Source organism: Scyliorhinus canicula, chromosome 15 (assembly GCF_902713615.1).
Source record: "Scyliorhinus canicula chromosome 15, sScyCan1.1, whole genome shotgun sequence".
Lineage (NCBI taxonomy): Eukaryota > Metazoa > Chordata > Chondrichthyes > Carcharhiniformes > Scyliorhinidae > Scyliorhinus > Scyliorhinus canicula.
The window spans coordinates 32,262,848-32,280,175 of NC_052160.1; the positions used below are offsets into that span (position 1 = coordinate 32,262,848).

Consider the following 17,328-nt stretch of genomic DNA (forward strand, 5'->3'; position numbering starts at 1 on the left):
TCGGCCACTTAATCCCTTATAACAACAAGCATGTGTACTCACAGCCCAACATCAAATATAACCATTTGCAGATGTCAATCAAACTTTGACCTGGCAGGTACCCCACTGTGATAATGATAGGTTGTGAAATCAGTCATGCAGCACAAATCATATAGTGATATCCCTCAGGCTTATGCCATCAGAAAGAGTGAAATAGCAAGCACTTATATTTTTTACACTCAGACAGTTTTAAGAGCCAGCAGATTCCGATTCCAATTCCTTAACAACTTGATAACACTAATAAGCTTTGATAGCTCCCATTAAAATTCCTTTGACGGTTTAATGGTTCCAATCAGTTTATCTACCTTTTACGCACATTCTTGTCTCCTTTTAACAACCACAAGGGGCACTTGCCCTCTCCCAGATGGGGAACTTATCTCTACCAAAGGTGTCCCAAGACCTATCCAAAAGGGTACCCTACCTCTCCAATTGGGTATCCGCATTCTACAAAGAACTTTGCTAACTTTAGACCTTCACCTGATAGGTCTGAAGTGCACAAATCATATTTTTGATATCCTACTGGTGAAAATCTGACTAAAGGCAGTTGCACTTTAGCATATGCTGCTACCTCTGAACCACTGATGTGCAAAATGTAACCTGACTCCCATCCCTTCATGCTCCCTCACTCCCCCCCTCCCCCCCATGCCCTGTCACATCCCCATTGTCCCAATGATAATGGTGCTTGTTGGTTTAGGGGAGCAGAACCTCTGAAATCATGTCATTCCGAAAATTTAGGCCAGTATCCCTGTTTGGAGTCTGCCCATGATAGAAACATCTAGAATTTACATATATGAGGCCCATAGTTCCAAAAATTACCCTAATTCACTGGCAAAGCCACATCACCCACTAGATTAGTGAAAGAGTTTGACTTGCGTCTATGTTGTGAGAAGGTGACGATTTAAAAATCTAGATGGCAAAGCTAAGACAAAGCAATTCCTTTTCCACTCACTTGCCTGTGATTTTCCTCTTGTTTACTGTAGTGGGTGAAAAGTTACCAGCTGCTAATCGTAGAAGCAAAAGGCACCAAGTTATTGATTAAAGCATGGGATATTTTCAGCTAATAGTTCAGTATGCATGGTTCAAACTTAACTCCATCAAATCAACTAAGAATATGGGTGCATGGGTGAACTTGGTGTTGATAGCAAATAAACTTTTTTTGTTACAGAAAGAATAGTGCATTCTACAAAAGAGAGGTAAGCGCATAAAGAGCATTTTTTCAAAATGCCTGAATTGGAATTTTTAATGCAGACAGTATTGGTTCCAATCCTGGAATTTATTTTCATTGATTTAGCCATGCAAGTGCTATTTGTCGTAAATTCTTCCTCATTCAATGTTGAAGTACAATAATGGAAAATGGAAAACGCTAACCTCCTGATTGTGCACCCATTAAAGTGATATACATGGCAAGGAGTGGTGGGTCAGATCTTTTACCCCTTTTACCCCGTGGAGTTAATGCATTTGTATAGTATAGTCACTCTAAGCAATTGGCCACCTCTTGATAGGATTTTGTTGATGAGAATCCAGAAGGCAGATGCATTACAGAGCAATCACTAGGTCCCAGCATTCGGCTCATCACTAACTAGGAAAGGAAATGAGGTGGATGGGTGGTGAGTACACCAATACCTCAGGTCCAGAATTAGAATTGGGCATCTGCAATGGGAACACTTGCAGACGAAAACCCCAACAATCTCAAATTATAATACTCAAGAGAATTGGTATAATCTAAGTAAATGTGGTTGAAAGGACAAAACTGACAGGTCGCCCTGGATGTCTCTTGAAATAGTAAGATTAATGAGAGGTGCTGACCCGCTGATGCAATAATTTCCCATAATGCCTCAGTGACAGAAAAGGGGTCACTTTATCCCTGACTGGCAGGCCAGAAATTAAAATTGCTTGGATGACCCACCCACCCAATGGTTCACTCCCTTCTCACAGTCTTCAAATTTAACTTGCTCTTCTAAGCAGGCTGCAAGGACACCCACACAAAGCTGGGAGAGTTCTTCTTTAAATATGAAGATCAGGCTATGATAATGTTATCAAGGCCCAAATGCAGTTTTAACTGGTGATCTGTGCGGGGAATCCTTTGTGACGTTTCGACCAAGTGCCCAGGTGGCACTGCCAGGCTGGCAGGGGTACTGTCAGGGTGCCAGGCTGACAGTGCCAAGATGCCATGCTGGCATTTTGCCCGCACCGGGGTTCGGACCCCGAGAGGTGCCCTGCCGGCGTGTGGTGGGGTGAGTGGGGGTTAGATGACTCCCCAAGAGGCGGGTTGGGATGTTAGGGGTCCAGGGGTCATGGGGAGAGGTTGAAAGATCAGGGCGGCATTTAAAAATGGCACCCCGATCTTTTCATGCACCATGGAGCTCCGCTCATCGGGGCTGCGCAGTGCAGAATATGTGGCCAAATGCAGCCTCGGCGGGCGTTCCCCGCTAGGGACCGAAAAAAATAACAGTGCCGTTCAATAGTGGGGTCACTCCTGCTGCTCTTTGATTCCCACCCAGAATGGTCTCTGTTTTCATTCAGATAAATCACACCCATTATCTAAAATGTTGAATTATATAATTTCGCAGAAGGATCTTGTGGTATCTAAAGGGTGGGTAAGGGACTGAATACAGTACTGCCCATGTGATAGTGTAAGAAGGGACGTGACCTAGAGATATGGCAATCTAGGGGATAGTAACAATATGTAAGGACCTAGTATGGGGTCCTCTTCAGACCCTTTACTGTAACTATGTCGATAGTTCATTAGTGTCAGTAAAGACTTCTTTGTAACTTTAACAAGACTGCTTCAAGATGTAGACATCACAGGTAGCGACAACAGAACAGATGAATAATTGGTGTCAAGGGATTGAATAAAAAATATTGACTTCTTTTGGAAGTGACCTATTTCCAGCTTCATATACTGTTTGCACAGTGACTGCATCTCTACTTTGGACCTGCAATAGAATCAGATTTGATTTTTATCTGACAATTGGACTAGGATTTATTATTCCCTGTGGTAACAACCACATATATCAATCCAACACCTTCACTCAAGTACCATGAGATATTTTTAGATTAAAGGCACCTGCTGGAATCTTCCATAGAAAGCGAGGATCGAGGCGGGTTGGCCTGAACATTTGACAGATTGGCTTCACGGCACACACCCGATACCTTCCCACCTCCACTGCAAGTAAGTTCTGGGAGGGAAGGCCCATAGTCAACCTCTCCGCCCCGTCTCCACTTCAGTCCCTCACTTAAAATCTCTTTCCTACCTACAGTGCAATATTCCCAGTTCCAGGTGAGTCTGCTGACACTGGTGAAACTGTGTGTGCTACCGGTCAGCTGGAGGGAGAGTGGGGGTCCTCGAAAGACCCTATGACATGGGGCAGGGGAAGGGCCGTGGCCATTGATAATGACTGCTGAACCCCATGGACCCCTCTCGCTGTAATCCCCAAATCCCAAACAACAGAGCGCTGACCTTTTTCCTGACTGACTTCATGATCCTGGGATTCCGGTGGGGGGGGGGGGGGGGGGGGGGGGGGGGGAGTAGTTCCGGCGGCAGCCGTGTCTCCTCCGTGGTGCTGCCGGGTGCAAGATCTGCCAGCTTCTGATTGGCTGGAAGCTCCTGTTGGGCAGAAAGTTGCCTTCTGGGATCCCCAGTCTGGAGGAAGGCCTGCAGCTGTCCACTTAACTGCCTGTTGGGCAGAAGATATACAGGCCTTCCTCCAGAAAGTCAGGCAGCGAGCAAGGCACTCACTGCCAACAGAAGATTCGTCCCACTATATAAGGAGAAGCTGACCTTTCTTACCAAATAGACAGGCTGAATATTTCCAACAGTTTCTCTTTTATTTGGTATTATGTTAGAGAGAAATTAAGTTCTGAATTGCTAAAACTAGTCTGGCCCAATGCTGATTGGCACATGACATAGCAGTTGCATTAATTTTTCACACCACACTAACAGTATGATAAAGGGCGGGATTTCTACATGAGCTAAAGGACAACTTTTGGAATATTATCTGGTGAAAATGGTGATGCTCCTAAACTCCATAGAAAATTTAGCATGATTTCTGTTGTTGAAAGTTACCAAACACTGATTTATTGACACTATCCTACAATGGGAGCAGCAACTACAGCATGCAACTTATTTCAAAATAAGGTTTGAATATACAAAACAGATGTGTCTAAAAAGCTCTTTACATATTGGGTCTGCATGAAAATTAAAACCCGAGGGAATGACTGACTATATTTTCTCTTTTTCGCTGCAACCGTCTCCTTTGAACATTCAGATTGAATATTACAAAAAAGCATTGACCAGATCAAGAGTCAAATCATCTCTGTCCTTGGAAGGGTATGTTTTTATTTCCATACAATGTATTATTACGCTAACACTGTAATGTAGATATAATCAGGGACTTTTGTCCAGTGTTTATTCTTTGCTTTTTCATCCTTGCTAATGTTCTCCCATCTTCAAGACATTTATTCCGTGTTTTGAGCATGCTTTTGAGATTTGTATGTTACTTTGCGAATACCTCACCAATGGTCATTATTTGTGTATCAACCTTCACAGCGAGCGTGGGGTTTTCTAGCGGACCCAGTCCTCATCTGCATTTTGCATTCATACCCATTCAGCAAAAGCCCAGTGAATGGCAGTCAGGTGTGGCATCCGGAAATGCTTCTTGCACATCTTTAGTCCAGGCACTCGAAGGCTAATTGTGTTGAGTTGGTATTTCTGTCAGGCTGGAACATGGTGCAGCATAACCCTTGGAGGATCTCTTATTTTATCTTCTAATGAGAGATGATTGCCTGGTTGATTGGAGGTGTCGAAAATACAACTTTAGTTCTAATTATTCACTTTTATACACTTGCAGACAAACTAAATCAAAACTTAGAAACAAAATATCAAATAATACATGAGTTCATCAAATACATGGCAAAGGAAATCATTAATCATAAAAGCATAAAGAAATCACTTTTAAAATAAACAAAGAGGATGATTCAGGAAGGCAGGAACTCAGGAGGCCAACCTCGGCCACGAGGTCTTACTTTAAGGGAATCCTTATCGATGGTCTAATCCCTCATTTAATCTCATTGGTTTCTAATTCTCAGCTGAGACCTCCTGATTTGTTCAAATAGATGTCTGTTACTTAGAGGATGATTTATTAATCAAACATTGGCCATTACTTAAGATTGACTGGTATCCATCAGGAATAATTCAGTGTCTATGTGCGCGGCCTCATGAGAATAGGTTTCTCACGCCACTGCTGGCCATAGACCTTGCTGTAACTAATTAGTTGATACATTCTTATTCCTAAATGCACTGAAATACAATAGTCTATTCATTATATGAAACATTCATTGAAACAATGTCTAAATTTCTACAGACAAGACCCTAAAATTCAATAGTTAATTCATTATCTGAAACAATGACTATCTTTTCACAGTCATGGCATTTTGAATAATTCCACCCTTTAGCTATGCACTCATTTAGTACTTAACAGCATCAATAAATCAATAATCTATCAACCCCATTGTGCCACACATTCCTGGTCTTATTGCTCAGCTACACTAAGGCCTCTATTTAATAATTATATCTACATAGTACACAGTAATTTTTAAGGTGTCGATGGTAGCCATGATGTGGAGATGCCGGCGTTGGACAGGGGTGAGCACAGTAAGAAGTCTTACAACACCAGGTTAAAGTCCAGCATGTTTGTTTCAAATCACTAGCTTTCGGAGCGCAGCTCCTTCCTCAGGTGAGTGCTCCGAAAGCTAGTGTTTGAAACAACATGGTGGACTTTAACCTGGTGTTGTAAGACTTCTTACAGTAATGTTTAAGGTTATGCAGTGTCGATCTAAGACCACTGACATTTAGAGACTGGGATGTAAGGAAAGAGTTAATATTCCCTAGTACTTAAGTTAGAATTGGGGTTTTAATTGTTCAATAGATTACACGTATTGTGTAAGAGCATAGAGACACTGAGCGGTCTGGGCATGCAGGTCCACAGATCCTTAAAAATGGCAGCACAGGTGGAAATGGTGGTAAAGAAAGCATATGATGCTAGCCTTCATAGGACAGGGTACTGAGTATAAAAGCTCAACTGGGGTTGGAATTGATGCTGGAGAGCTTGACAAGCTGGAGCTGCTTATAAGCACTCCACTCCTCACACACACTCATTCCAGCCAAGATGGCTCCACGAAGAACAGCACCATATCTTGCAGGCGCGAAGCTTGATTGAATGTTCAATGCGGTGGAAGAGAAGCGAGGCACTTTCTTCCTCAGGGTAGGCAGGAGGCTACCGCCTGAGGTCGTTAGCCGCCTGGACAGAAGTGGCCGAAGCGCTCAGCGTGGTGAGTCTCACCAGGCCGACTGGCATGCAGTGCCACAAGAAGATGAACAACTTCCTTAGGGCAACTCAGGTGAGTCACCACCTCTGTTCCCCTGGCATCACTTCTGTCCCTCAATCCTCACATCACACCCCTAGTCCCATAGAGGACAATCAAAACCCATCTGCCCGCATCTCCCTCACATCCAAACCAGCACCAAACCCAACACCTGTATTGCCCGCTTTGGCCAAGTGCTGTGCACACACATGCCACCAGCTACAGACCCACCCATGACACTCGTCTCCGTGCATCTCACCATGTCCTTAATGTGTCCCCGAGGAAAAGACGGCCCATAACGGAAGAGAGCGGGAGAAGACCGAAGGGGGCATCATGGGCCTCCATGCTCTCAACCCACTGAGCAGAAGGTCATGGTATTATCCGGGAAGGTGCAGGAGAGGGATATCTCTGAGGCGGAGGTCAGCATGCGTCAACCAAGTGAGCCCATAATGCAAAGTGATGTCAATATAGCAAGTGAGTCACCCCTTTTCCCCAGACCACTCCTTATCAAGATCTCACCATGTGTCTTTTCTTTTCTCCTGAAGGATCACCATCAGACCAGACTGACCTGTCTGGGGTACCTCGACCCCAGCCACAACGCCAGCACACCCCGGAGGACCAGTCCACGGAAGACACCGACTCCTTGGCACTGCATTCACCTGCACCCTCCACCATCGCAGCAACTATCACCTCGGTGGAGCATTTGATTGAAGAGGCTCCTGGGTCACTTTCTGACGCGCACGTCACGCATGCTGCAGCACATCAGGTGTAGGGAGGGACTCCCGAGGGAGCGGACAGTCAGAGGGCTGCCCGATCCCAGGTACCAGCAGGTATTAGGCTTCTGGAAAGAATGATCCCGTCACCAGTGGATATGCAGACACAGAGCCAGGAATTGCAGGAGGGGGTGTCAGCAACTTTCCAGCAACTGCAGGCACAGTTGGAGAAGTCAAACCGCTTTTGTGTGCAGAAGATCGTGCTGACAATACATGGTAGCCAGGCCAACAATGCACGGATGGCGTCCGTGCTGGAAGCCATGGGTCAAAAGGTCACAGGCATGGGTTAAAACGTTCAAGGTGTGGGCCACACAGTGCTGTCGATGGCTGAGGTTCAGAACAGGGGTGCTCTGTCACAAGCAGCCATGAACCAGGCCCACATGGATATTGCTGCGGTGCTCCAGAGCTTGGCCCAGTCACAAAAGGTCATGGCTGAGTGAGCCAAGAGCATTGTCCTGGGCCAGTCACAGAGGAACATGACCTAGGCGCAGAGGGACATGACTCACTCACTGTGGGACATGGGCCAGTCTCTGTGCTCCATGATTTAAGGCATCGAGACGCTGGTTGAGAGGAGAGCGTGCGCCTAGGACTGGCAGTGCCAGGTGACAGTAGAGCCTCCTGAGCTCACTCCATCCTCCCATCCATCCTAGGGGGGTCATCGAGCACCCCAAGGGAGTAGGAAGCGATGGGACCTGTGCTGGTGCTTCCGCAGTGGAGGTGCTGGAACACCTCAGTGCTTCTGAATCCCCCACCACCTGACACTGGCGCATCTTATGGGCAGAACAGGGTGTCAGTGCATTGACGAACTGACACAGAACATAAAGATGGTTGGGATGGGAAATTAAAATATCACAGTGGTATGGTTGGCAACCCTCTTCTATGACTGACTCAACCTTAAATTCACACTGCCATTAGGCAATATCGTTGGACATTTATTTTGAAAAATGTCATCTCATTTCTGCCATTTATCTGACAAATATCTGTGATTATGATCTGTGGAAGTTAACTTTTTTTATTTACAGATTTGTGAAGCGCTGTGATCAGTATCTTCCGCATGATCCTATTGTGTCTGGCTGTCTTCCCTGCAACCCTTGGATCACAAGTGGCACTCTGTTCTGGACGCTGAATGCTGATATGTAAGTGTGCAGAATGTTCCATTGCAAGTGACCAGTTTCAGAGCACAAGAGTAATTGGGATAATTCGGTAAAAGTGCAGGCTATGACCAACCTTTCTTCTGCCATGTATTTGCCATGCTACAACAGCTTGTCGTATGTCTACAGTCTTAGTTCAGAAAATATGCCATGCAATGATTTTTGTGGTTCTAATGTTATCAGCCGAGATAAATCAACGACCCAATGTCAGAGGCAATAAAAAGAAAATAAACTTGGAAAGTTCCCCCACAAAAAACATAATAAAACCTAGATTTCAGACTTAACCAGTTGCCAAGGACATATTAATGCAGATTATCTACTCCATGCACTCTGGAGACTAGGTAACCGCTATAGATTTAGATTATGTATACTTCAGTATTACCATGTGGAAATAATATTAGAGATCTATTCGGTTCAGTTTCAAGGTACCTTTTCGCAAGACACAACATTTTCATAAAGCACTTGATCACATCATGTCTCATTTTTATGTATACCTATACCTATATAACTAGCTCAACAGAATTCCATAATAACGGTCCAACAGACACAATGGGCGAGGATTTGTAACCAATTATAGAATCAGAATGAGACAGCATAGAAAGAGGCCATTCTGCCCATCATGCCTGTGCCAACGCTTTGCAAGAGCTATTCAATTTGCCCTATTTCCTTGCCCTTTCCCGTGGTCCGACAAATATTTTCTCTTCAGTTATTTATCCAATTCCCTCCTGAAGGATATTGTAGAACCTGCTTCCACCACCTTTTCAGACACCATGGGCGGGATTCTCCATCAGCCGATGCCGAAATCGGGAAAAGCGATTGGGCGGAGAATCGGTTCCAATGCCAAAATCGCGGAAAGCACGATTTGACGCCAAATCGCAATGTTCCAGCACCTCGACAGCGGCGTCAATGCATTCCGGAATGCACGTACAGTAGACAGATACCTTTTGCATATTATTAGCGAGCCTGACCCGGTATTCTCCAGGGTCTCCGTGATTCTCCATTTCCGATGGGCCGAGTTCCCGACGGCGCGGTTCACTTGTGCTTTTAAAAATCGTGAAACCGGTGTGGCGGCTGCTGAGGGAGGGAGAGGGGGTACGGAAAATGTCCACCATCGCCATAGTTTGCTGAGAGTTGTGACGCTGGCCAGGGGTCTTCTGCCAGGGCCGGGTGCGCAGCGGGGTGGCCAGGTGGGGTCGTGATGGACGGGCACAGAACAACTTTGCCGCAACCGGCAAGGCAACCATGCAGCTGCGCGCACCGTTAACAGCCCACTGTGAACTTAGTGCCACAGGTCATATAGGTATCCCCCATTGGAATCGATTGTGTTCCATGCAGACCCGGTGCTAGCCCCTTAATAGTCGTGGAATCGGTCCAGTTTTTCTGTCATGAAAGTCCACAAATTCCGCGTTGGCATCAACACCTAGGGCGGAATTCTCCGCTCCTCACGCCGGGTGAGAGAATCGCGGGATGGTCGCTCTGGCACCTCCCGCGATTCTCCCACACTCCCCCAAAAACGCGACACGCCACTCGATTCTCCGACCCGGATGGGCCGGGCGGCCTACCGTTTGCGACCATTTCACGACGGCAGCAACCACACCTGGTCGCTGCTGTCGTGAACACGGCGTGAGATGCCCGTTTGGGGGGCCTAGAGAGGACTGAGCACCACGACCGTGCTCGGGAGGGGACAGGCCCGCGATCGGTGCCCACCGATCGTCGGGCCGGCATCTCAATGGGACGCACTCTTTCCCCTCCGCCGCCCCACAAGATCAAGCCACCACGTCTTGCGGGGCGGCGGAGGGGAAGACGGCAATCGCGCATGCGGTGGTTGGAGCCGGCCAACCTGCGCATGCGCGGCTGACGTCATTAGGCGCGTCGGCCGCGTCATTCTCGGCGCACTGGGCCTTGACGCCAGCGACAAGGCCCCGCGGCCGAGTTTCCCAGCACGGCCCATCTAGTCCCCCGGCGGGGGGAGAATAGGGGGCCAGGAGAGGCCCCTCTCCGGGTTTCACGACGGAGTCGGGCCTTTGGGAGAATTCCGCCCTTAGTATCAGCAACGGAGAATCCCACCCCATGGATTCTAACAGTGCTCCGCAATTTATTGCTGGTCTTTTGCCAATTACCCCAAATCGGTGTGTCATGGTTATCAACCCTTCTGTCACTGGAAGCAGCATCTCCTGGTTTACTTTCTGAAAATCTTTCATGTTTCCTAACTTCCCCTGCTCCAAGGAAAACAACCCCAGCTTCTCTAGCCTCCCTACATGAATGATGTGCTGCATCCTTGACACAAATCTGAGTAAATCTCCTCCGTGTCCTCTCTGAGGGCTTGACATCTTTCCTAAAATGCGATGCCCAGGCGTGGAAATTAAACTCCAGTGGAGGCGCAACCAGTGATTGGTAGGAGTTGAGCATAGTTTCTTTGCTTTTGTATTCTGTGCCTCTGTATGTTGAGTCAAGGTTCCTGTATTATTTTCCAACAGCCTTACAGCTTGCCCTGTCACTTTCAGAGATCTGTGTACATTCACCATCAGATCAGGCCTAAAAGTCCTGGATCTCGCTGAACTTTTACGGTGCAGAAGAAAGTCATTTGGCCCATTGTGTCTGCACCAGCTCTCCAAATGAACATTATGACTGAATATCATTCTCCTCCCATTTCCCCTGCATATTGTTACTATTCAAATAAATCATCTAATGCCCTCTTTAATGCATTGATTGAATCTGCCTCCACCATACTTCCAGGCAACATATTTCCAGACGCCAACCATTCACTTTATGAAAAGGTTTTATCTATCACGTTTGCTTCTTTTGCAAACCACTTTAAATCTGTGCCCTCACATTCTCGATCATTTTACAAGCAGGAACAGCTTCACCTTATCTACTCTGTTCAGCTCCCTCCTGATTTTGAACATCTCTATCAAATCTCCTCGCCTTCTCCTCTCCAAGGAGAGAAAGATCAAAGGAGGATTTTACAAGCTGGCAACAGGAGACGAATATGTTATAGGACAGTCTCCTCAGTCAGTCTTTGGCACAGTTGTTAGTGGTACCAGGACCATCAGGAACTTGAGCATCGAACATTCCATCTAGCATAGTCAGCCTGTTGCAATCTCCCTGAAGTCAACATGTCCATTATTCATCCCTCCTATTCCTGTAAACGTATAAATAGCAGTAGGGAAATTAAAAAGGATGGTTTCTGTAAATGGGCAGCATGTCCACATCTCCACCCGTATGCATGGATAAAAAGTGAAAATATAGCCAAGAGATTCTACACAACCTGGTCTTGGGAACTGTGACTAAACAGGTGGTGGCATATCAGTGACCCATTTTATAAGCTGCTCAGTAACTTGTTGCATTGGTTTAAAGAAAACAAGTGGAAGATAAAACAGGCTGACAAGACCAAGGCCACTTGGTTACTTGAGAACATATCATGTGGGACCATACTACAATGCTGTGTGAAAAGTCATGCCACAAATGATGGGCGTACCATTGTCAAAGCTTTCTTCGTCATCGTAAAATCCGCTGCTATTTTTTGATGCGATAATCTCACACAAGCAGGTCCAAATATTCAGATTTGAAATAGCCAAGAACATTGCTGAAGCATTAGGTTTTAACCATATGACCAGATATTGTACGTCCATACAGCCTAATCTGGATAATAAAGTATTATTTCTGTATTAATAAACTGAGTTAATATTCATAGATTTCTCTCCATGAACAGAGTGACAATCCCAACAAGGTTACGGGTCGAACGTTGGGCATTCAACTTTGGCGAACTGCTCCACGATCCCCTTGGTCACCAACAATTTAGATACTTTCTGGAAAGAGAGTTCAGTGGTAAGGATGAATAAATCAAATTAATATTCTTTTTTTAATGTTTAAAATATGTTATACTGATTTTAGAACCATTCGCAAAAGTTTTAACATTTGTTTAAAGAACTTTTCTTGCATCCCCCATTTTGATCTCCTTCATTTCCCCACTGCAGATGGAGTCAGATCTGCCCCATGGTTTCATTAAGATTTTACTTAAAGATGCTTTGTTCTGGTGAATGGGTTGTGCATGGAGGGAGGAGACACAGCTGAAGGCTGGGACTTTCCGGGCCTTCCGTGGTGACACCCACTGAGGGGGATGCGGCGGGAAAGCAAAAAGTCCATGGACTTTCGGGGAGGCGGGAAGCAGGATTCCCTCTTCCAATTTGGGCTGTTTCTTCACTGAAACCTTTTCCCAGAATTGACAGCCCCTTTCCTACCTGAACTCAGCAATTGTGACAGACAGTCCAGCGTCTGTAATCCATTGTTTTCCAGTTCTGCAGCAGATTTCCATTGAAGCATTCCTTTATCTAAACCAACTGTGGCCATGGTTGACATGTGAGTCCTGGCTGCCGTGAAGCATCAGCACTTTTATTTTTTGTTCACTTATTTAGCGTGTCTGAGTCTTGTAGGCATTGGTGACCTAACCAGTATTAGTATTTAGTGCGAAATTAATATTCCTACCATGAGAAAATGAAAGCAGTTACATTTTAAAAAATTTAAATTCCATTTCTTGCCCATCCCCAATTGCCCTTGAGAAGGTGCTGGTGAGTTGCCTTGAACCACTGCAGGCCGCGTGGTGTAGGTACACCCACAGTGCTTTCAGTTCCAGGTTTCTGACACCGTTTCGGATCGGGGCCTCCATTTGATCCCGGACACAAACCCCCAAATCTTGCCCAATATCATATTCACTGGATCGTAGGGCTCATTAAGAGAATCCAGAATTCATTATGAAAATAAGTGTGAAATAAACATTGGCTCTAAGAATTAGACACCAGTATCTGTAACAATTATATGTATTTCAAACACTAGCTGAGAATCTTAGTTTCTGGGAGGCCTGTGAAGATGTGCAATATGGAGAACAGTCAAAAGTTGAAGAAAAAATGGAAGCCATCTTTGAGTAAGTTTATCGCTTTTTCATAAAAACTGCAAACAACTATTATCTGTTTTGTAAACACTTTTAATCTATCATAGTAACAGTGTCTCTGTCAACCCCCTCAACTTGCATGCCAACCTGTGCCCCTCTATCCAACTCCATTACTCCTGAAAGCCCCTGTGGCAATGTATGTCAACTCATGCCCCTCCACCCACCACCTTTGCAGTTACACCCTTCATGTGAACTCTCCCAGTATCTACCATGGGCAGACCTCAGGAGTCATGCTGAGATTAAATAAAATCAAGCTACCAGTATCTAATCTAAACTTCACTGTATATTAAAAAAAACACTCATGGATAAAACACAATTCAATACATTTAAATTGTAATTCCTTATTTAAAAATTGTATTCATAGCACCACACCAAAGACAGATAATCCCTTTATAATCATTAGGAGCTATAAAACTGTGAAATGACCACACTGGGATAATCATAAATTGTGGAAGCAGTCCAGTAGTACTAATACTATAATGATAGCCCTCACTTTGGGACCACAATATCTTTATGTTAACAAAAAGCTATTGAAATTGCAAGCATGATTTTTTTTGAAACGGAGAGACACAGCATACTGTTTATTCCCTAAAATTTAACGGGGAGGAGATTTAAATAACATGACAGCTTGACAGCTCCATAGACCCTATACACCTTTTTTGTACGTTCATGTCTACCCTTAAAAGCTCTTCAAAGATCACCAAAACTATCTCACCTAACCAGTACCTGACCTCTCCAAAGAACACCAATAGGTTTAGACCACTTCCGCAGATTTAAACACCCCATGAGATGTGTTTCAGCAACATCTGTGATCAAAATTGTTTCTGAGTGAAGGCAGCTGTACTTTTAAGTGTGCCACTGCCTCCATGAGCCGCATATATATGAAATATGTCCTGCTGTCATTGCTGGATATGAGGAAGTGAGCAAACGAATATGATGGACAGTAGGACCCTGAGGACCCACAGACAGAGAACAAAGAGGAGAGCAAAGCATGGCTCGGGGCATGGTAGCCTAGTGGAGAATAGTGAAAAGGATGCTGGGTTAAAAATGTGCCCAGGATAAGTGAGCCAATTAGGATATATGACCAGGTCAGGAGGTGTGTAAAATGACCAATGGGAAGTTTGTATGCGAATCTTGATGTAATTTGAAGTATATCTCGAGTGTTCCTTTGTTCTGAGTTTCTCTTTATCCTGGGAGCTGCAGAAGACAGTATGTGTGTCCTGTGGCTCTATGGATTGAGTCAGCCTTGCAAGTTAGTTATTATTAAATGATATGATACCTGCAAATCCAACTCAGATTTTATTGAATCTAGACTGACAGCAAATTAACCAGGAATTAACAGATACAGGGTCGGGACTTCCAGATTAGGGGATCCATTGCCATTTTGGCTAAGAGGAGGAGCACTTCTGTCTCTGCAAAAACTCAAGCCGTGGAGGAGAATTTTGCTGACATGCTGGGAGATGAGGGAGCAAATGTGGGAAACCGGGAAGTCTAGGTTGCCCTGGGCTGTCCCTGGAAGTGATGTTTGTGTGATGGGGATGTAAATGTCTCATCAATGATATTGTTAGGTTTGTTAATATAATGCCAATTGCATTGTTAAGGTTAAGCAGAATAGGTGATGGTATCAATAGTCATTGAGCACATATAAATAGAGGATGGGTGGGACACTAGGTTGTGTGGGAATAGATCTATGAGACTGAATAAGTTAATGAACTGTCATAATAAAAAACTCTGTGTCTTGGTTTCGACTTCGCCAACCAGCTTGGACCCGACTTATTGGGGCATGGGTGTCTGATGGTGGAGAGCTGGATAAGGAGGCATTGTCAGTAGGAAGCCCACCTGCTCTTCCTGGCCATCAAGGAGCACGGTGTAGACATTTGCCTTCTCCCCAAGGCTGCACTCATTGTCTTCCTACTGGGTCAGCCACAGGTTGGCCACTCTTGCAATTGTTGATGCATTTTTCTGACTTTGTTCACTTTCAGAATTTGTAAGCATTTTTTATCTGTTTGAATTTGACATCCACTTTCTCACATGTATCACTCTTTCAATTTTTGCCGGCCTCTGAAATGAGGGTGAGCAGAGCCAAGGTTGATGGTGGGAAGGAGTGGGAGGTGAGGGTGCTGAGCAGAGCCATGGGTGCAGGCTGTATACCTGCTAGGACCAGCCTTAAATAAATCTGTGTAAAATAAGGTTATGTACAGAAGCGAGCAAACAGCCTAGGTTTATAAGCCAAAAGGTATTGGTGGGAGCATCATTGTGGGCTTCCCCCGAGGTCAAAAAGACGCAACAACATGTTTTAGATTTGAGCATAAGTGGACTCCTTGGAATCTACGGTTCCATTGCAGCTCTCAGTATCATCGGTGAAGGTCTTAGCTTTTGTCACTATTGGGACCATAAATTCCAGTCCAGTATTGCCCCAATATGACAGTGGTTAGCACTGCTGCCTCACAGCGCCAGGGTCCCAGATTCAATTCCGGCCTCAGGTGACTGTGTGGAATTTGCATATTCTCCCTGTGTCTGCGTGGGTTTCCTCTGGTGCTCCGGTTTCCTTCCACAGTACAAAGATGTGCAGGTCAGGTGGATGGACTATGCTAAATTTCCCCTTAGTGTCCAAAGGTTAGGTTGGGTTTCAGGGATGGGGCTGAAGTAGGATGCTCCTTCGAAGGGCCAGTGCAGAGTCAATGGGCCGAATGGCATCCTACTGCACTGTAAATTCTATGACTCTGTGACACACCAGGACATGGGTTCCCAAACTATGGAAGGAAACCCCATGTGGGGTCCCTGGCTGAGTAATTAGGGGCGCGAGCTCCAATGTAACAATAGCGATGGTGGAGCAGTGACCCTGATTTTACAGACCTGGATCTGGCTGCGGAGGTCCCTTAACATGCGCATAATGGGTGCAGCCTAATGAAATGAGCTGCGAGGCCCAGGAGCTGACAGCAACAAAGCCTGCAAAATGGCAGGTCCGATTTATATATAATTCTTGAACTCACTAACCAGTTTCTCCCACCTCAGTCAGCTATTCGACCTCTACTCTTCCCCACCCCCAACCCCCGAAATTTTCACTCTGGGGCCGCACCAGCGTAAAATATTGAAATAGGGTCACAGCAGGAAAATATTTGGGAGACATTACACTAGAACAAGGTCCTGCCAATAGAAGAGGCAGTAGCGGAGTGCCAAGGCAGATCCCAGGAAACTCACTGACCAATCGAGAGATCGTCCAGGTTTGACTTACATAAGTATCCTGGATTTTGTGGAACAGATTCCTGAGCTGGACACAGAATTTTCCATAACATTTATTACATCCCAGACTTTCAGGGTAATTTGTCCCAACATGTTTACAACCAACTGGACATATAGAAAGGAAGTTTTGAGGTCTTCCAATTGCGCACACTGTCCAACATTTTATGCCAGAAAGACTCGTTTCTATTGTAAATCTCATGAGGAAAAACCCAGAAAGTTGCTACTGGCAAAGTAACGTTGATTAAAGCAAAGTGAAAAAGGGCTGATGCTTTGGTATTTTACAGAGGTAGACCATAGTTGCCAGCTGGCCGTCGTTGACGAGAGCAGCTGGCAAACTGTGCTGTACTGTGGCCTGAGCAGTCAAAATCTGAACATTTGTGTCAAACGAAGATAGGGCAGAGTCTGTCCAAAGCTTCTTATATAAGTTTTATGATCTTGTAACAATGCTATAATTGCTGGGTGTACTTTAAAAGTGGCACAAAATTCATAGGGGCGAACATTTGTGAGGGTCCATTTTTGCCAAGGTCCTCTCATTGAATAAATCACACATCAAGGAATGGCTGGGTCACTGCCATCAATGCAAATGTATCATTGTAACCATTTTGGGTTCATAATTAATGTTGTAAGGACTCTGTAAGCAATGGGTGAGGATTTTCTATCACCCTGCTGTATGAGTTGGAGCGGTGGGATCTCCTGGTCCTGCCACTATCAATGTGTTTTTGCATTGTCTGCACCCTCCACTGATGGTGGGGGGAGGGGGGGTCACCATTGGCGGGACTGGAAGATCCCACCCGCAGGAACGTGGGTGATA

At 45.4% G+C, this 17,328-nt stretch overlaps 1 protein-coding gene across 6 annotated transcripts in view; it reads left to right on the top strand.

Moving 5' to 3' along the window:
* The window catches only part of rgs11 (regulator of G protein signaling 11), a 161,050-nt gene that overhangs the window by 113,076 nt on the left and 30,646 nt on the right, over nt 1-17,328 (top strand). For 4 of the 6 annotated variants that reach the window (XM_038820413.1, XM_038820417.1, XM_038820415.1 and 1 more), the window contains exons 10-14: nt 1,205-1,232; nt 4,308-4,369; nt 8,198-8,311; nt 12,039-12,154; nt 13,160-13,247. In XM_038820413.1, coding sequence (XP_038676341.1) covers nt 1,205-1,232; nt 4,308-4,369; nt 8,198-8,311; nt 12,039-12,154; nt 13,160-13,247 — 408 coding nt within the window. The remainder of the gene's footprint in view (nt 1-1,204; nt 1,233-4,307; nt 4,370-8,197; nt 8,312-12,038; nt 12,155-13,159; nt 13,248-17,328) is intronic. The other 2 variants (XM_038820414.1, XM_038820416.1) reach the window with 1 other exon arrangement.